Below are 21,452 nucleotides of genomic sequence, written 5' to 3'. Positions count from 1 at the left end.
TTTTATGTTTGTTTAGTTTATGCTTTCATTCCTCTCACTCAGCCTTTCTCAACTTTTTTCCTGTTGAGAAACCCCTGAAACATTTTTCAGGCTTTGAGAAACCCCAGAAGTGTCACAACCGTGGAGAATATGGTAGGGAAGCACAGCCCCTCCAGGCCAATCATTGGCTATTTTGGGAGGGAGACGTTGGGTAGATATCACCATATTGGGTCATATCACTCAATAAATGTTTAACTATTTTAAAATATATATATAATATATTAATTAACTCCCCCCATTCAGGAAACCCTTCCGGGGACATAAAAAAGTCCAGGGTCTCACGAAACCCTGGTTGAGAAAGCCTACTGTAACTGATTATGCTGAACTAACTAATGTTGCTCATCTGCATAGTCGTTTATGATGGTGGGGGAAGCTGGTTAAAAATCTGCATTTGATTATAGTTCTTCTTTAATGGAGAAAGGGTATCTTGGAATAAGCTCCTCTTCTCACTTGCTCTGATGGCAGGCTTGTTCAAATTTCCATAGGTCCTTTGAGAGGACAACCCATTTCCAAGTGAACAAGGCAATACTCTGCTTATCAGCAAGATTACAGCAATACAGCAAGATTACAGCATTTACTTGAAGAGTTCACTTCCCTCTCATTTCCTTTTTGAACCTGTCCTCTGATAAATCTAGGGCAGCGGTAGTCAACCTGTGGTCCTCCAGATGTTCATGGACTACAATTCCCATGAGCCCCTGCCAGCAAACACTGGCAGGGGATCATTGGAATTGAAGTCCATGGACATCTGGAGGACCACAGGTTGACTACCCCTGATCTAGGGATTTCTCATGTTTTGGCAAGGAACAGTGCCTTGGGAGGCTAAATGCTGTACCATGGACAATTTGCCATCACGAAAAGCATATTAATCTTTGTAGTTTGGAAAAAGGAAGACTACAGAGCCATCTGAGACCTGACATTTTGCAGTAAGTTCATCAGACGTCTCAAATTCATGTGGACAATAGCAGAAACTCTTTGAAAAGGAAATTTTCTCATTTTCATAGAGTTCATGAACGCTTATTGTCATATTCCCATTTGCAATACCCATTGCAGATTCTGAAGCTATCCCTGACATAGAACATACTTGGTAAAAGGTCCTCTAATTTGACTTCTTATGCATGTGATACCCTCATACTCATCTCTAAGGCATATCTCTTTATCTGTATCTGGACTCCCTCAACATATGTAAACCAGGGCTGCCTAATGGATGGCTTATGGTTGAAAGCCTAGGGGAGTGTACTGAATCCAACTCTGCAGCTTGGCTCAGACTTTGCGTGCCTGCCTGAGACTTTGTAGCTTCATCCCTGACAAGTCAGATATGCAACAGGCTAAATTGCCTTATACTCAGCATTATCTGTTCTGCTATAAGCAGCACTTGAATGTCCGGGGCAGAACACCTGCTATTAAAGACTAAAGGACTACATCTGAGAGCCTCTATATCCAGTTAATGCATCCTAACATTGTTTCCTACTCTTATCATTTTGTTGCTAGCTGTCTAATAAAGGCATCACTGAAATGCAATCAGAACAGTACCAAACTATTGAGTTGATAAGCACATTAAAATGATATAACATTCCTTGGAAGTGCTGTCTTTGTTTAATTGTGATGCTGACAGCCAACTAGGTCAACTATTTTTATGGACTTCAAAAACAACTCTGTTGCTTAGTTACTTGGAGCTGGGAAGAGCATTACCAATGTTGTGGTGTTACAGTGGCATAGCGTTAAATGGTATAGACTGGTGCAATTTTTGCATGTAGAAATTCTATAAATAAGCTTAGCTTTTCGTTCATTGTGTAACTAGTTGGTATATGAGTCCAATAGGCGAGAGAGACATGCTGTTCAATTTCGTTTAAGTTTCCTGGAGCTATGTCTTCTATTGGAAACTTGGTAGAATTCACCTTGTTCGCTGTATCTGGCACATTGTGTTTTTGTTTCTGTTACTTTGTAGGACCGTGATGTATTGATGTGATGGTGGTGGTGGTGATCTCCTTCCATTTGAAAATTATGGAAACATACAGCTAAGCATAGCCTACATAGCTAATACCTTCTGGTTACTGTAAAAGAAACGACCACTTGATTGCCAGGATAAAAAAAGTCCTCTGGTCCCATGGCTTCCCCATAGAAAAGGTTCTCAAGTGTTGTGGTCCTGTATCTGAGAATCCTCGATAAGCACACCAATGGTTAATTTTGTTTATTCAAAAGATTCATGTTATGATTAATGCGTCTATAAACTCTTCTAGTGTACTTTACCCAAAGAAACTCTTCAAACAACTGGGGCCATTTCTACTTGGGTTATTTCCACATGGGTTATGTTTGCCTGGGGTTCAATGGAGTTTGGAAGGGAGGGTTTTCCCCAGATTCCCCAAAGCATTCTATCTCTGCAGGTGCATTTTCCTCCCCACCTCCATCATGAGGGAGGGGACTCTGTGTTTTTAAGAAGTCACCAGTTTCATATTGTTATGTTGATGCACCATTACAACAATAAGGATAACAGGGTCTCTGAATTCCCAGGTCTTGTTTTTCAAAAATGTCAGCCTCCCATTGGAGGAGGTGCAAAGAGATACGGAAGGAAAGGCATCTCTCCACATTTACTGTTACAGCAGCTTCATCAGCGACAGGGAAACAATACAAGCTCATTCCCACTTATAAACTACCATTGTTATTATAAAATGCGGTACCCCTGGTTTCAAAGAACTTTAAATGCCCTGCAAGGCAGCCTGATGTGAACGCCATGTGTACATTTAAGGAGGGGTATGTTTGTATACAGTCCTGTAAAACCAGCATTTTCCATTATAAATAGTGCCAGTTGGTCTATTGTGGTTTGCACTGTAGTCCAGAAAATGCTGATTCTTTTCTTTATTGTAGGTTTATATGTGTGTGGCTTTTCTATTTTCTTGAAATTTATTTAATCAGCTGTTGTAAAATACAGCTTGAAAACCATTTGGTCTGGGCATTCTGTTTGTGTGTGTGTTTTTTTTTTAATCGATTTCTATACTATACTCCGAGCAAACCAGCTTTTGATTAGTCAGAACTTTCAACACATCACTTTCTTCATTTCCCCTGTGCCTTATGCTTTGTGTTAACTCTGTGGCCTTGGGCAAAAGTGCCTTAAGCATTAAAATCTACTCTTTGTTATCTTCGTTTTGCCCTCTGATGAGCTTCACAATCGACAATGTCTTGTTTGGTCAGTTAAGAAGTTTTATACCATTTTCTTTAAAAAGCTCAAAGCAGCATAGAATTCGTTGGCGATGGCTGTCCCTTTTCTTCCTGTCAGGAAGGATTCATCCATTTATCCATGAGCTACCCAGGAAAGCCTGGCTACAAAAAAATTGTTGTTGATGATTTAAAACTGAGAGTCCTATTCCATATCATTTCTAGCTAAGGAATTTCAGACATACCTCATATCAGAAGTCTGGTTTATGAGTCACCTTGAACAGGTCTCTGGAGAGGCAATATTAAATAAATATTCTTGTAGCCCACCTTTCCCATGAAACTCACGATGGTTAACATCAGTCAATCAATACAATTATAGATATAGATATATAAAGAGCCTGAGTAAGTAAATAGCAATTCTACATATGCATGTAACATTATTTATCACCTAGGACAGCCTTTCTTAACTTTTTTATCTTCGAGAATTCCCAGAAACATTCTTCAGGCTTTGAGAAACCCAGAAGTGGCACGATCATGCAGAATATGGTTAAGAAGCATAGCTGTCTCCATGCCCACCTGGAGCTCTCCCCTTCCCACTCCCTCCACGCCCATTATGGGCCATTTGGGGAGGGGTCAACATGACCATATATGCCATATTCAATATTCATTTAACTTTTTTTTAATATAAAAAATTAATTAACTCCCACCCATTTGGCAAACCCTTCCCAGACCATCAAGAAACCCCAGGATTTAACAAAACCGTGGTTAATAAAGCCTGCCTCAGACATATCCTTACTCAGTGTTTAGTGTGGTTCAGCAAATCCTTTCTCTTCTGTCATTGTGGTGTATCGCTGCTGTAGGTTACAAGACACCACAAAACACCTGCATTCTTTCATTGTCCTGTGCTGTATCCTTCCATTGACTTGAGGAGTGAGTACTTTAAAGGCTGTATCACACATGTTTTTTTTCCTTCACCTTGGATGCTAATCAAGCATCCATGGTTGTTGCACCACCATGCAGATGATATGAAGCAGTCCAAGGAGAAGTAAAAAGAGTTCTTCAGAATGTCTAGAGAAGCAATTTTTTCTTTTAGCTGAGGAGTTGCAGACCAGACTATGATGGGAGAATGATTGCTAACATACTCAATAGGCTAACATCAGATGTATCCTGCTTATTGAGTTTGGTACATGAACTATTTGAAGTATATTTTCAAGTGTACATAACTCTATGAAAAGATCTGTTGGGTATAACTGGAGTCCATGTGGAAAGTACAATCAGATTCTCCACAGTTGTCTGCCTGATGTTATTCTTTTTGAGAGGTGGCTTGTATCAAAGACAATAAATACCTCATTCCTTTCTTTGCACCACTTGCATATTGTACCTCTTGGGCAGTCTTTCTCAACCAGGGTTTTGTGAAACCCTGGGTTTTCTTGACAGCCCAGGAAGGGTTTCCTGAATGGATGGGGGTTAATTTTATATATATTTAAATTATGTTAAACATTTATCAGGTGGTATGGCCATATATGGTCATGTTGACCTGTTCCCCCTCCCAAAATAGCCAATGATGGGCCTGAAGAGGGTGGTAGGGGGAGGGGCCTCGGTGGATGCGTACACAGCTGTGCTTCCCAGCCATATTCTACACGATTGCATTCCTTTTGGGGTTTCTTGAAGCATGGAGAATGTTTCAGGGATTTCTCAATGGTAAAAAAGCTGAGAAAGCCTGCTCTTGGGTCTCCTGAAAAGTTGCCAATAACTGTTTAACAAACTGTGCCCTGATTCTGTGCAGGAACAAGAATGTGGTGGTGGGTTCAGAATTTAGCACCCTCTTCTCAGCTTTTATTTAAGACAGAGAAACTTCCTGCTGGAAAATGTTAGGAAGCATATAGACAACCTCTGTTGACATCTCCGAAGTCAGAATGGTGACTAAATAAGATGTTCCTTAGTCAAGAGTGGGATTTCCGCATCTTTTCCTGTCCTATAATCAGCCCAGCTATTTTAAAATAATACAGACTGTTGTAAATAAGATAAATTATGCAAATTTGCTCATTTTGTTTTCTGCTTGTTGCAGAATTCAGCTTTTCTGGATTTCCTGGCCATGGGATGCTCTAGTATCCTGTATGTCATATAATACAAGTAATCCCTGGAGCAAGAGGGATAGTTGTTATAAAAATTTCAAAGGAAAGTGCTATTGTCTGGTTTGCTTTGGCTTTTTAATATGTTAATTTCACCTTTTCTTGTATTAAAATGCAATTACACATCCAGTAATTTGCAAGATAAAGCAATAGTATCCAGCTAATTTAAGAGAGAGGGGGAAATGAAGAGCTATAAATCAGTTGCTAATGCAGAGGGAAAAATCAGAAGTCATGATCATTGGAATTTTCTGAATGTTGGCTTAAGCACGACGGTCTTGCCTTCTTGCAAGGTTTGCCATGTTGAACACTAGCAAACCTTCTTAGTGAAGCTATTCAGTAGTACAGAGTAGATTTCAAAAATGGTCTTTGTCTTTTCTCTAAGACGAGACCACTTCTAAGGCTTTTCTGCTGCCTGATCTGCTTGTTGCTCTTTGAATATCTGTTTATGATGATTGTGAAATACTCTTTCTGTAAATCAGTGTCAGAGAAACAGGAATAAGGACTCACACATCAGGCTTCTGACTTTTTTCACTTCCAAAAAAAGGGAAAGGCGTTGACAGAATCTCTTGAAAAGAGCACAAACCAAAACAAAAGCACCTCCTTCCCCTTGGAAAGATGGGGACAATGCTGAATATGTTTAGTGCCCCTTTCTGTTAAACTCTCCATTGACTTTGTTATCACACTAGTCTTGAAAATACCCAGATGACAAAATCATCCTTAGGCAGTATGAGCAAGTGATCAGAAACTACCATGATTGCTTTTCCTAATAAACTGCTAAAAGTACAGAAAATGTTACTCACCGTATACCAGTATCTCTTTTCTGTTATGGGATCAGTTGCTGTGGGCCTTGTTTGTAGGATCCATAAGTATTTGTATACATTTTGTGCTTTTATGTAGGAAGCTTCTTTGAGAGCGTTATTAGACGAAGCAAGCAAGATGTAGCTGTTACAGTGATTGAATGCATCATAATATATTGTTCCTCTGAAAACGAGTGCATCTCCATTTGCAAATGGGGATGCCGAGAGCCACCTTGGTGTCATGGTTAAGAACAGCAGCCTCTAATCTGGAGAACCGGGTTAGATTCCCCGCTCTTCCACATGCAGCCAGCTGGGCTGGTCACAGCCCTCTCAGAGCTCTCTCTGCCTCACTTACCTCACAAAGACTGTTTACACACTGGAGGTTTCATGCTGCAGGCTGGAGTTTTAGTCATGGCAGGTTGCCCCACCTCTTCCTGTACACACACGGGGGAGCCTTTGGCCTGGTGCACCTCATCTGCCCCCGATTTGTTCTCCTGCATGGGAGTTGGGGCAGTGAAGTTCCCAGTGCATAAATGGTCAAAGTGTCTGTTGTGGGGAGAGAAATAGTAGGCGATTGTAAGTCACTTTGAGACTCCTTCGGATAGTAAAAAGTGGGGTGCAAAAAAAACTCTTCCTGTCTTCTCAAATTCGCTATTGCTTCTGTAAAAAGGAATGGTCATATCTTTGGTAGTGTGGTTGAAATCCACATCTACAACGTGTTTTAAAGCTTATTGAGTGCCCTTGGGCATGTAATGCTCAGCCTCAGTGAATTGGGCCCTACAGTTGTTATGATCCATCCGCACAACATTAGAGTGACATGTGCATCCGTGACGGAAACTTACGAAGTACATGCCCCATAAGGGGCAACCAGGTTTGGTTATAACCAAATCACACACTTTATGGCATGAAAGAAAATGAGAGGCCCTTCGCCTGACTGGTTGTTACTATCCCCCATATATTCCTATTCAGTTTTAGGATCCTCCAATTTTTGATTGGATCCTCTCTCATTTCTCCAGATGATTATGAAATGTGCTACCATGTAAGAGCAGTTTATACTTGAGAATTCCTGTAAGGGTTTTAACCTCTCTTTCAGGCCAAGATGAGAGCGTTTATTGACGGGTCAGATTGGCAGCTTCTAGAAGTCAGAGGATAACAAAGAAAAAAGTGACTCCTGAGGAACAACAAGATAAACTGTCAGAAAACCAAAGGATAGGAAACAACACATTGATGTCACTCTTGCCCAAGTTCCTTGGCTCTCCGGAAGGCTAGTGACATCACAGTATGTTCTAGTGATGTAAGCACAGTCTTGATAAAGCCTGCATAATAAATATCCTTTGCAGCAATGAGATTTTCATGGCTTCTATTCTGTTTTTAAATGGTAATGCAGAAAGGTATATGCATGTGTGGAAATGTCGCATTATGACAGCAAATACCACATTGTCAGCCTGCAAATGCATCCAAGTACATTATAGGTGGCCAAATTTCGTTGCAGAACAAACTAGCTGAGGTCACAATATTATGTATTTCAAACATCTATATGCCACCTATTCAGAGGCCTCCTCAAGGCAACCCTCAAAGTAAAATAGGATAAAATCAACAAAACAAAAATTGCTACGATTAACCAGTAAAAGCCAGTTTATGAGCACTAAAAAAAAAATCACATAAATGAACTAGTTTAAGAACGCCAAGACAGATCACAGGAAGAGGAAGTGTCCAGTGGATAATCAAGTGTTAACTGTCAGATAAAACTCAAGAGGGAAAAATTGCTAAGCAGCTTTCTCAAAAGCTCTCTAGTTCCCTTTTACAAGACCTGCTTGGTGCTTGGGGCAATTGGAGAAAAAGCAACCAAATTTGATCTTCATTTCTCATGCTCAATATAGCAAGAAGGAATTGGAGTGACAAACAGTAAAAGAGCCAATAAAGTATCTTGGAGCCTTTTGTGATTAAAAAAAAAACTAACCTAAGCGATGGCCACATTCTGAGGAGAATTTTATTGGGCTTCGTGCTGTTAGAGGGTCCTCTTCCCCCATTTTTGTTAGGACCTAATTTACAGGCTGACTTGAACTGTTTGAGTATATTTTATGTCTCTAAGAATACTTCTGCATGCTCAGAGAATTCTCTTCCAAACACTTAGAGGTGATGTGGATAAAGAGCTGATCTTTTGAGGCTGTTTGGTTATCAAAAATCTTGCATAGGTTCATTGGGTGTGGGCTAAGTGATATATTTGTCACTTCCTGCTGTCAAAGAGTGATTTTTATAAGTAAAACATCCCATACAAAAGCTTTTTTCTGAAAGGAGATTGCTTTGTTCTGATACTTAAGACGCAGAATTCTAATTCTTAGAATTTATTACACTGGTATTGGATTCTGTAGCTTGCTTCCATTAAGTGAGGTGCCTTCATCCTGCAGAGTAGCGATCCCCAACCTGTGAGCCACGGACCACATGTGGTCCTTCGACTAATTGGAGGTGAGCCCCGAAGGACGCCTTCTCCCCCCCCCCCGGCCCTTTACTTCATCCTCCCCAGCCCTTTACAACACATTTCATTGTTGTGGCGTGTCTGTATCTTATTTTGAAGGGATGTTTAAACATTACCATAGCGATCAGAGAGCGCTAGGGCAGTGGTTTAGAGGAGTAAACTACCCCCCCCACCGGGCCTCAGTAAAAGGCGTTGAGTGGTCCCCAGCGTTGAGTGGTCCCCGGTGATAAAAAGGTTGGGGACCACTGCTGCAGAGGACACACAAATTGAGTGGCCCAGTCCGCAGAGGTGGCTTCTTAAATCTTCTTGGAGCGGATCCCAGTGAAACGTTGGGTCTCCTGGTCTACCCCAAGGGCCCTGCCACCCTTCCCCTCAACTACTCTGCTCCTGATGGGCTCCTATCTTGGAGCCCAGGCCTGATTACTGCTGGCTATGAGCCTCCACCAGGGAGCCAGGTACAAACTTCCTCACTCATCCAAAGTCAATAGCCTCAGAAGCAGCCTCAGAGGAGTTTGGGGCTGTCACAAACTGTAGCATTTAATCCTGCATTTTTAATATCTCCTTGTATTCTGCAAGTGCCACTTGTTTTCTGTGATCTGGTGAGGACTACTGCAGTTAAGATTATTAGGTCTTGCTTATAATGACCTCAGGCTCATTAACAATGATAGTATCAGCACAGGACAATGCCAAATGCTGCTTTTAAAAGAAAAATACTTACTTTAAAATGTGCATTGGTCACAACAGAGTTGGTCAACGTGATAATAGATTGGAGAAAGAAGTGCATAGGTGCTTGTTTAAATAACACATAGCATGTATATAGCACTTCTTGTGTGGGCAAAACACTCAGTAATACAATTATTTCTGAAACTCTAGGGAGTTCCCTGTTCATTTATAGCAGCAAGTCTCTTACAGAACATTTTCCTGGGAGTAAGTCCCATCAAGGTGACCTGAATTGCATTCTGAGTAGTCCTCATTACTCTCTTAAATACCACATTAGACCAAAGGCATGTATGTGTAAGGAAGCAAGGAATGTACATATAACAAAAGCAAAGCAATCCAGATATACTTGCCAGATCTTCCTAATATTTCTTGCTACTTTGCTTAGATAACATTTTATTTTTAGCTGCCAAGCAGAAGACTCTAATGAGTATGTTTCGTAGCCAAAAGTGTGCTTAGTCTTCCAAACCCCTTAAGCACAATGTGTTTGGCAGCAAAAGAAATCCTTATAATTCAAGCTTTTTGACCATGAGTATGGGCCCAGATGGTTGGGAAATATCCCAAGAGAAGACAAAATGCAATTAAACTCTGTGCATCCCATCACTTTTTGCCATGCCAAGCAGATTGCTTTACAGCTCCAAACCATGTAAAACAAAAATGGAGTCCCATTCCTACATGGTACTGGTGATTTAGCAGATGGTTCTGGATTCAAATCCTAGTTTATTTGTGAAGCTCCCAAGGCTTGTGCTAGCTGCTGATACCAGGCCTAACCTACCTGCTGGGGTAGTTTAGAGAAGGCAAAATAGTGCTTGTGACCAGTAGGAGCAAGGTTGGCATGTAACTAACAAGTGGATGAATGAGCAGTCGTTACCACAAACGTTAATTTACCTGCAAGGGCATGTCTCCAACCGCATGGTTCAAAAGTGGAATGAAATCATCAGAAGACTCAGCAACTGCTTATGCTGTTTCTCTTTCCCCCCTCGAGGCTCCCACTTTGCCCTCTGTGCCCCACCTACGAGTCAAGGAATAAAATTTCAGAGAGCTCAATCTGCTGCAGGAAGGAATGGCGGGAAAGTCCTGCTCTCCAAAGTCTGTGGATGCTGGGTACACTTCAGTAGTTTTCTATGAGTCAAATGCTATGGATTTCTCCTTGGAAATGTCCATCCTGGCTCCCATGGTGGACAACAGTGGAAGTGGACAGAAGGGAGAACTAACTACAAGAGGTGCTGTGGCACAGCATTGAAGTGACAGCCTGGAATTGCCATTCCTGGTCTACACAGTCAGCTTCTGTCTTCATTATGTTTTTCCAGGACTGTGTTTGAATGGTATCCCCCCTCCCCCTTTTGCATGCAGTTTTAAGCTGAATCCTCGTTCTTACATTTCGATTGGAGCTCCCGTTAAGCTCATTCCAAATAATTTGAGATCTTTGCAATCTGAATTCTGCTCTCTGTGTCAAATCCCTGTCATACAAAATATAAGTTGTTCTGTAAGGAGGGCTTCTGGTTCCAGCATTACGTAGGATGTTTGAAAGCTATACTTCTCAGGGCTTTTATGTTGAATGTCTGCTTTTGTCAATAGTTCTGTAGGTGTTAATGGCACTTGTTGCGTGCGTGTTGAATGTGCATATGTAAGGGACTCAATAATTACCATTGCCTCACAGGGTAATATTGAAACTTGTGGTATGTATTTCTCACACTGAACTGTTTTCTTACATGTGTTTGGAGTGTAAAAATGTTACAGGCCCTTTTTAAAATCTCACAATACAGTGCAGGATATAAACATGTGGAATAAAAAAAGAAGCTATTATTCTGTACATTTTTGTTTCTGAGAGGAGCAAAGAGAAAATTGGGGAGATAATAAGCCCTGTGCTGCCTACAAAATGAGAATAACAGGGATGACAAGTTTCCTGTGATCTGACTTGAAGGGCTGGAGAGTAATATGATTGAAACGGTCCTAATACATAATGCATCGATACCACTGCAAAGTGGAGGGAAAATTTGTTATCATTAGAAATGGTATAGATGTACAATATCTATGCGTATGTGTATAAGAGCAAGTGATGAAATATAAACCTGGAATGGTATTTCAGCTGAATATTTATTCGGAGTCCCCCTCTGTGTTTCCAAGTACGGCTTTTCTTGTAACATCTTAAGGTCTCTGAGATTCTTAAAAAGCTCTCACACTGTGCGATTTAAGTAGGTCTGGCTCAGTTCCCTTCATTCGGGGTATGGAGTATGTTTGCAGGCCTCTTTTCTGTCATCACATGAGCTGTGTATGGAAGCAAGCCTATATGGGAATCATCTTGCTGGAAGCACTAGAGGGGGTGTCCTGGGATCAAATTGCAAGGCCAGCAGCTGGATTTTACATTATTTATATGCATTCTAATAATGTAGAGCTGGTAGCATACACATCTCATAAACGCCTACAGAAGTGCTTGAAAGGAAGAAGGAAGATGAATTGAAGGTTCCCTTTCTGTACACCATTTCTTCCTCACAACCATCTTGAGTGTGTAGTTTAGGTTTTTTGTGTCTATAGTAAGACTTGTTGCCTCACATCTCTGCAGAAACTGGATTTTAAGCCTGCCAATTGATTGTCAAACTCTTGTATATTTTGTACCTTGTTTCATGTAATGATAATTGCTTGTGTGTGTGTTGATGAAGTCTGCAAATTGCTGCATAATGTATTTTTTGCAACATGAATTGTTTTGTGATGCTGATTTATGGGAAAGAGAACTGGATTTAAACACATGTTGTAGGTTACCATCACTCTTGCTTATTGGTTTTTAATGACATTTTAAGTTGGGATCCAATTTACACTCTGATCCACAATTTCTTCTTTTAGTTTGATGCCTTGATGCTACTCACTGCATTATTATTAAATGGACTTTAATGGTCAAAACCTGACTGAATTGGGGAATTGTCTATATGTCAGTAGATGTTTTCGGAATTCAGCCATTTGTTGAGTTCTCTGGGAATGGTTTTAAGATGAATGAAAACATTTCCCTTGCATACAGAGCTTTGCTGTGGATTCATTTCAGTCCATTCAGTGCAAAATCATGCTTTTCCATGCTGTCTTAACAGCATGGAAGACTTTTTAAAGAAATCTGCCCAGCTTTAATATAACGGATGATTGAGACACAAAGGTTGCACTCCTAAGCATGAATAGTGTATGTTTTGGTTTGGGGGGGATAAGGAGCATACAATTAAAATGTTTTCCTGAGTTTGGGTGGGAGGTTTAGAGGTGTGTTATGGCCACCGATATAGAGAAATAGTTATAACTGAGGACTGACTATGTGGTCCTGACATTTTCAATGGTTTATGTTCTTACTGTTTTGTATGATTGTCCTTTACCATGTATTGGTAAGAGCAGGGATCCCCAGTCGTTTTGAACCTGTGGGCACCTTTGGAATCCTGACAGAGGGTGGTGGGCATACAAAATGGCGGGTGGAGGAGACGGCTTTTAACACAGAGAGGAAGTCCACAAGCTACTTTAAAAATTACACTGGAACAGACTGAATAAAACAAACATTGTCATGACCATTGTCACTGAAACAATGCTATTTTAATCTGATTCTAAATTTTGAACAATGTTATTTATTTATTTATTTATTTGATTTCTATGCCACCCTTCCATTTAGTGAGCAGCAGCCCCAACCGGCCCCACTTTCTTTCTAGAAACACTTGGAGGGTACCAAGAAAGGGGTTGGCGGGGTAAGAATATTCAGTAGTTTTAAGATTTCTAAACTTCATCCATTGAATGCATTTCCTGATAATTCCTTTCTGCAATTATTGTGGCATCTGTGAAATCAAGGCAGTGGAATAGTTTATTCATCTGTTTTTAGGGAATGGATTAAAATGTTGCTATATTTAGATTTTTAATTGCTGCTAGGAAGCTAGCGCTCAAGATGTTTGTAAATAATACATGTTACAGAGCACAATGAGAAAAAGATGTTTTCATTGCCTTACGACCCCTCAGTATCTTAAATGTCATAATAGCTGTTATTTCAGCTCAATGGACAGACTAAAATATGCTAGAATTGAATTAACAACACATTTAAGAATATATTCAGTGTTGCATTTTCCTTTTTTGATTAGTTGTGTCTTCTTTGAGAGTGCCCTTTTATTATTTGATGTGAAGATGGTTCAAAAGTGTTTCTTCTGCCTAATTGTTTTGGATACATACAATTTGCTGTTTATTTATTGTGAGATTTTTAAAAGCACTGCAGTGATTATATTCCTCGATCTGCCTTCTATGTTACTTCTTTGCATTTCCAGGAAATAAAGCAAGTTAGGGGAAAGTATAGAACAAAAACAGACTTGTTTCGTATCTTCCTTGTTCCATGTTTGGAATATATAAATGGTTTTGCTTTCAGTAGCTGAACTTCTTGTAAAAACACAGGAATATGTGTATAAATGTTTTTCATAGAGATTTCTAACTTCTTACCATAGATCCCAGTGATCATTGACTAAGTGGGGACATAACCACCATACACAAATAAGCACTTGGTAATCTGCTGTCAGCAGCCCTAAATTCCTAGTTGGCCCAAGTTTGTCAAGGCTTGGGCGCTTAACAGGGTCAGCCATGATCAGTACTTGGATGGAAGACCACCAAGGAAGGCAATGGCAAACCATCTCTGCTCATCTCTTGCCCTGTACATCCCATGGCTGAGGCTGCAATGAATCAATTGCAATTTGACAGCACAATCTTCTTCTTAATCTGCTATCATCTGTTCAGGATGTAAGGAGAATATTACTGCATATCATGTGCAAGAAAGTAGGATAAAACTGATGTTTGCATAGGACTCTCTTTAGCTGCTGTGAAGTCTCTTTTACTACAGTAGCAACAATAGAGAACAGGGTTAGACCCTACTCCTCTCAGGTGCTCTGTATATTTTCATTTATCTATGGGAGCATTAACAAAGAGGGAATGTACAGGCACTCCAGTTTCTTTAGATTCCTCCCCATTAGTACTGTGAGTTGTGAGGAGGATGCAACAGAAGAGAATATTGTGATTTTCCTTTGAGTAACTAACTACAACAGGAGAATTCAGCTTTCTGTTGTTACTTGCAACTCCCAAATATTTTCAGAAAACATGGGGTATGCTTGTGCATCTGATGAAGCAAGCTCTGAATTTATGTGGGAATAAATTTTATTGGTCTTTGACACTGGACTCCTGTTTTATTTTGTGGGCTTTATGGTGCACGAAGAGCCTCTTGTGGTGCAGAGTGGTAAGGCAGCAGATATGCAGTCTGAAAGCTCTGCCCATGAAGCTGGGAGTTCGATCCCAGCAGCCAGCTCAAGGTTGACTCAGCCTTCCATCCTTCCGAGGTCGGTAAAATGAGTACCCAGCTTGCTGGGGGGGAAACGGTAATGACTGGGGAAGGCACTGGCAAACCACCCCGTATTGAGTCTGCCATGAAAACGCTGGAGGGCGTCACCCCACGGGTCAGACATGACTCAGGGCTTGCACAGGGGATACCTTTACCTTTACCTTTTTATGGTGCATGAGGCCACTGTTGGTCAAAGTATGGCAGTTTGGGCTAGACAAATAGATGTTTTCAAGGGATAAACATCAAGATACTGGCCTCCCCACCAGCAGAAACCCCTCCGACCAACCTCAGAAAGGTGTAAGCTCTCATTAAGAGGAGGGAGTTCTATTGTTTCATGTTTTTATTAATTTTTTAAGATCAAAATGATCTTATGTCGGTTGTTACCTGCCCTGAGCCGATCAGGGAAGGGCGGGATAGAAATAAAAATGTATTGTTATTATCATTATTATAGTATGTTATGTTAGTTTAAGGTAATTATTATCTGACTCTGTGAGCTATTACTGGTTCTGTGTCTAATGGTTTCACTGCCTGAACAGCAATCAAAACTTAGTAAATTCTCATTGAAAAAAAAATGTAGCAATTTGTTGGCCATTCTCTCTAAAGTGGGAATGCACCTTTGGTGATGATCACAGTATTGCACCCTTTAAAAGGAAAGGGCTGGCCAGTCAAATGCCATATTGCTCCGTGAACACTAATTCAAATAGCTTTCCTAATCATCATCATTATCTTGGAAGGTTTTAAAAATTGCATTCTGTCAGCCTTACGGCGGTCTGGGTGTTTATCTTTTAATTCTATTATTATTTTGCATTAGGCTCCCGTAAAGAATCTGCTCCCCAAGTGCTGCTCCCAGAGGAAGAGAAAATTATTGTAGAAGAAACAAAAAGTAATGGTCAAACTGTGATAGAAGAAAAGTAAGAATTTTTTTTAAGCAAATGTTGATTTTTTAAATAGCGTCACATACTTGCAAGTAGAAACTGGTGTGTCATTTTTCTGCTTTCTGTGAACTTGTTCCTTGCATAGAATTTACCTTTATATTTAAGAAGATGAATATCCTACTGGAATTCATTTCTGAATTTCCAGAAGTGTGCATTGCCAGTCCTATGTAGCCCATTTTGATGAATGTCAGCCTTCTTGGGTTCTCTAACTTTTCTCTTTGCATCTTTCTTTCTTCATCCTTGTACCAGCTGGGAATTGATCAATTTTGTGGGTAAGGTGGCATTCTTGAGTGCTATGGGATTATTAATTTGTAGGGACTGTAGATGCTAGAGTGTTGATAAATGCATTGTGTTTCTCTTAGAGCGCATAGTTTATTAAAGACACTTAGCAAGTGCGTCTTTAACTCAAACCCTGTTCAGACAAACAGGATTTCAGGTGACCACACGCTAATTGGGCAAGGATTTGATGCTGCATAGATGTGCATTTACTCAAGGATGATGAATTGACAATATTACAAAACAGAGCGTAATGGACTGTAGATAGGGTGGGGGAGGGAGTAATGTTCGGACCATTGTGTTACCTTCATTCCCATTCTGAATTAAGTGATTTGTAATGTAAAACCTGTTGATTATTCTTGATGTGACTTGATATAAGTCTTGTATATATTATGAAATTATTTTATCTTAATGTTCTGTTCCAGAAGTCTTGTTGACACAGTATACGCATTAAAGGATGAAGTACAGGAATTAAGACAGGTTGGTAAATATACATAACATATACATGACATATTAGCAGACAGAGTCAGGATGTATTGGCTAAGGCAGATAGAATAAAATAGTTGAGTTTGTGCCCTGCTTTTCACTACCCAAAGTTGTCTCAAAGCGGCTTACAATCGCCTTCCCTTCCTCCCCCCCAACAGATCCCTTGTGAGGTAGATGGGGCCGAGAGAGCTCTGACAAAACTGCTCTTTGAGAGCAGCTCTAACAGCACTGGGACTAGCCCGAGGTCACCCAGCTGGCTGCATGCGGAGGAGCGAGGAATAAAACACCTGTCTTAATATGTCTTTCGGAGAATGTTGCAGTCAGCCATACCCAGCTGTCTGGTTGTCCCCAGCTCCAAAGAAGTGCAACTTGCCTTGACTGAGGTCAGGGCCTTCTTGGTCCTGGCCCTTGCCTGGCGGAATGAGTTCCTTGAGAACATTGGCACCCTGAACTAGCACAGTTCTGCCGGGCCTGCAAGATGGAACTCTTCATCCAGGCATATGGTTGAGGCCCGGAAGATCAGTACATCGCATGAGCCTCCACTACCTGCTCGGGGTCTCTTCCAAATCCTCCCTCTTATGGGGAGTCAAGAAGCAACAACTCAGCATTAGTAGTTTTTACTGTATTTCTATTGTATTTATGTGCTTTGTTGGATTTTATCTATAATGCTGTCCTCTACCCCAGGACGACAGGTTCAAGAGGTGCGGCCTGTAAATCTTCTAAATAAATAAATAGTCGTGGATGCTTTAGGCTGATACTGTTTGGACAAGACAGCTTGTATGGCTCCTTCCAACTCTGATTCTATTATGGGTCACTATTGCTGGAGATGCAGTTCTTTACTAAGTGAAGTTTGAAGCCTTTCTCCAGTGGAAGAGCCACTTAATTTAGGCACAGGCTGCTTAGTCTAGAGGAAGGATTCCCAACCAGAGACACTCGGGTCTGCAAGAGCTCCAGAGGAGGTCCATGGCCTTTCCACTCTTGCCTTAATGGACTTGGCCACAAGCTAGGGAGGTAGCCACCTGCATTTCTCTCCCTCTCCCCCAGTTCTCTTGTGGTTTCTGTGCCTAGCAGGGGGAAGAGCCTGCATGCCTACTCTATCTGCCTCCTGTCTCCCCCCCTCCCTCCGTTCTTCTCGAGCCTGCCTGTTAAAGTAGGGTGGTAATATCCCTTCCAGTGATGTGTCACTTCCGGGGTGTGTAGCAGGGAGGGCACATCACTTCTGGGGCTCCTCAAAGCGCAAAAAAATTATTTCAGGGGTCCTCCCTGGTCAAAAAATTGAAAAAATTGAAAAACGCTGGTCTAGAGGAACTTTCTCCTCCTTAAGACATGCTACTGCCCAGAATGTAGCACTTTAGATGTAATAGGGCCTCTTACCATCATTACCACCATTAGTAAGCTGAGCCAGGTTTCCTGTTCTCTGGGCAGTGGATGAGCAAACAAGGTGACCCAAGAGCAGAGGTCTGCATCAGACATGCACTGGGATGAGCTCCCATGCCTTCCTTTTGAAATTTTAGATATCTTGATGAGAGGCAGTCTTTTAGCCTTTCAGGACAAGTTAGCGTAATATATGTTTATCTTTTGTTTGCCAGGATAACAAAAAGATGAAGAAATCATTGGAAGAAGAACAAAGAGCTCGCAAGGAGCTTGAAAAGCTTGTCCGGAAAGTTCTAAAGAGCATGAATGATCCTTCCTGGGATGAAACTAATTTATAATGAATTTATCTTTTTTTTTTCTTCTTTCTATTGAAAGACCAGTTGTCAAATCAAGCTGGGAAGCCTTCTGACATTTAGTCAGTCCTGCATAAAGAGCGCTGCAGAGCAAGATTTAACTGGATCGAATGATTTTCTTCCTTCCTTACAATGCATAGTATGTCCAATCCATTCACTGAAGCTGTCTGTGCTTAAGTGTAGATAGCATGGACCCGGAACTCTACTAGACTTAACTTGTTTGCATTTAAATTACCTCATTCTGCAGCAAGTGCAACAGCTGGCTAAAGAAGTCCATGTTTTTTTCAGCAGCTTTTAAAATTAAATATCTCTTCTATTCCCCTTGTAAATATCTGTAATTTTGAGTGCGTATATGATCAGTGTATCAGAACTGATACAGTGTTAAAACTTTTCTTCCTGTGATGCTGCAGAAAGCAGGCATTATGGCCATGGTTTCTCCCCCCAAAAACCCTGAAAATTCTTTACTGTACCCAGATAAAGTGTGTTTCGAATTGTGTTCTAGATACATTAAGTGTGAGATACAACATGCATTTTTCCGTGAGGTCCCCAGGATATTTCACAGTATTCGCTCATCTGTTTTAAACGTTTAATGTAAATGTTTATGTCTGTTCAAACCTTCAAACAATGGAATGTGCTTTTTAGCAGTGCAAAGAGGCAGCAAATTCTTGGTTGGCGCCACTTTCATAGGAATGCTCATAAGACCCGACACTGATTCAGTTACATTTATTTTGGCATGCCAATACGCAAAATAGCCACATACATGATGTACGTGCTGTTTTTGTTTTTTTTTCTTTTGTTTTAATTGTTAGATATTAGATTACCTGTGTACTACATTTTTAAATGATCGTGCTTATACTTTAACGTACAGCTGGCTGGTATTTTAATGGAACACTCGAGCACTGTTGGTCGAAACAAAATTTCTCTAGTTGGGGGTCTTTTTTTTCTTGTGAATAAAATGTATTATTTATTTTTATTGTAACCATAAGGTGGTTTTGGTTAACATTTGCATGTAGAGCATTTGGAAGACTCCAGATCTGGAGCAGGACACCTGGTCTTCAACTAACGTGCAAGAATAATGTTCCCCCCCCCTTGCATCATCCACTTACCTCCATCCCTTTATGGAGCAAATTAAACAAGGACAGCAGTGTTTTATGAGACAAACCTGTTTAATTCTTTCCCATATAAATAAGCTCCAGTTACTTTGGGCAGTGTCGTTCCCCTGTAAATGTGTTGTCATAATATTCTGCATTGGAAATATGAAACTCCACAATGTGCGACTTAGGCAGTATTCCTACGAGTTACCATTGTGGTCAAATAACTTGGCATTTAGGCAAAACTGAAAGCTCCTGGACATGTTTGGCTTTTTGAAGATGCAGTCCTCAGCAAGGACCACATCCTTCTAAACCTACTGATGTCAGTGAGTTTAGAAAGGTGACATTCCTTAGGATTGCTCTGATATGGTGCCTGGTTTCATTGTTCTCAGAGAATGCCATGAATGTTGATTCCAGACTTCCTGCTAACTTTCGGCAGTCCCAGGGCACATCCAGAAGAGGCTGCTGCAGGAAACATCACCATGTGGAGCTTCCCCCCTTTCATAATGGTAGGAGGAAACTCACCCAGAGTCCTGAGAGCATCCTTGTGTGTTACCTGTGGAGCGGGCAGATACACAACATTGTGACATGGGGGTGGCTTCTGCTGCACAATAAAGAAGAGGGAGAAAAAAATACAGAGGTGCTGCTTGAAAGAACAGACTCCTATTTCTCATAATGTATAGTTTCCATCCCCAAATGATTATATTTGTCTCCTATACCGTGTGTTGTATAATTGATTCTTGTATTAAACAGACGAAGCCTGTTCCTCCCCCCTGAAGCAATAAGACTCAGCTATTTATTGTTTCCTGCTGGCAGCAGCCAGAAACGGCAGCTATACTTCAGTTCAAATAAATGTTTATTGTCATGATAAAAGGGCTCATGTGGCTTGTTGTTTATGGCATGCTTTTTACATGCTTCAGTTTGAAAGTGGGAGCGTTCAGTCTCACGGAGAGACATACAGGAATACTTGATCTTGGGTTTCAGGCTGGGTAGTCACCAGTATGCTGATGACACCCAGCTATTTCTGTTGATGGGCGGCCACTTGTCTGTACCTCCGCCCCCCCCCCCCACGGATACTTTGGCCAGATGACATGAGGCTGTGGAGAACAGGCTCAAGCAGAGTTGGCTGAAGTTTCATCCAGCTAAGATAGAGGTCCTCTGGTTGGGCATGCCATGGGTAAGTAGTAAAACTCCCAGTTCTTGACAGGATCTTATTGACACCCTCTATCAGTGACATGGGCCTAGGTGTTATTCTGGATTCCTCCCTATCTTTGGAGATCCAGATCACAAATGTTGCCTGCCAGGCACGATGACTTGCGCCCTATCTGTCAATGTGCAATCTAGCCACAATGATCCATGCAGCAGTCACCTCCAGATTAGATTATTGTAACTCACTCTACATAGGGCTACCTTTGAGACTGATCCCTTCCTGGGACCCAATGGAGAGAGCATAGTAGACCTGTGTTCTCCCAGCTGCACTAGCTCCAGATTAGAGACCAGATCAGGTTCAAGGTTTTGATGTTAACCTTTAAAGCCCTAATTGGTTGAGTACACTCATATCTGCAGGACTGTCTCTTTCGGTATGCTTCCCCCCCCCCCCCGCCCCGAGCACCAAGATCTAGCAACCAGAATTTGCTTCAGATCCCCATCTCCAAGGAAATAAAATTGGCCTCAACCAACCCCAGCCTGGTTGAACGTTCTGCCCCATGAGATTAGGTCCCTTCAGGACCTAAGCCGGTTCTGCAAGGCCTGTAAGATGGAACTGTTCTGCCAGGCTTATGGTTGAGGCCTAGAAATAACACAAAGAATATTCTAGCTTCCCTGATTGGAAATCCACTCCTTAGACAAACTCTAAGAACTCTTATGCGCCCCTCCTCAGTTCAGTAACCATCTACAAGTTCCTTGAAAAGGAGGCAGATGTAGATTTTGAATCCATTTGGTTAACTTATTTTGAAAATAATTTTAGAATTTTAAAAAGATTTAAGTTTTACTATGTATCTTGAATCTGCTGAAAGCTGCCCTGAGCCTTTGGGAAAGGATGGGATAGAAATCCAAAAATAAATAAATAGATTACTTCTGTTCCTTTGTCTATAAGTGCTGCAAGAAACTCTTCAGATTCACATTGAACCAGAGGGGCGCTGGCCATTTAAATTTCAACATGTTTCCTCCTGAAAAGACCTCAGGTTTGTGTTTTCTCTTTTTGAAAGTGCTGTCACTTGAGGACTTATGCAATGATCACAGGATCACCCAAAGTTGGCAAGAGTTCAATGATGGATGAGGAGTTCTACAGCTCTGCT

At 41.1% G+C, this 21,452-nt stretch overlaps 1 protein-coding gene across 11 annotated transcripts in view; it reads left to right on the top strand.

Annotated features, from left to right (window-relative positions):
* Positions 1 to 20,017, top strand: part of ARHGEF7 (Rho guanine nucleotide exchange factor 7) — a 123,424-nt gene extending 103,407 nt beyond the window's left edge. For 5 of the 11 annotated variants that reach the window (XM_077343750.1, XM_077343753.1, XM_077343749.1 and 2 more), the window contains 3 exons: positions 15,452 to 15,551; positions 16,277 to 16,331; positions 17,927 to 20,017. In XM_077343750.1, the coding sequence (XP_077199865.1) occupies positions 15,452 to 15,551; positions 16,277 to 16,331; positions 17,927 to 18,049 (278 nt within the window). In that variant the 3' untranslated portion in view covers positions 18,050 to 20,017. Of the gene's footprint in view, positions 1 to 1,984; positions 2,977 to 5,257; positions 7,186 to 7,211; positions 7,413 to 10,296; positions 15,420 to 15,451; positions 15,552 to 16,276; positions 16,333 to 17,926 lie in introns of those variants that run through there. The other 6 variants (XR_013232132.1, XR_013232134.1, XR_013232133.1 and 3 more) reach the window with 5 other exon arrangements.
* The last annotated feature ends 1,435 nt before the right edge of the window (positions 20,018 to 21,452 follow it).

Source organism: Paroedura picta, chromosome 6 (assembly GCF_049243985.1).
Source record: "Paroedura picta isolate Pp20150507F chromosome 6, Ppicta_v3.0, whole genome shotgun sequence".
Lineage (NCBI taxonomy): Eukaryota > Metazoa > Chordata > Lepidosauria > Squamata > Gekkonidae > Paroedura > Paroedura picta.
This window is presented reverse-complemented; position numbering and strand designations above follow the sequence as displayed.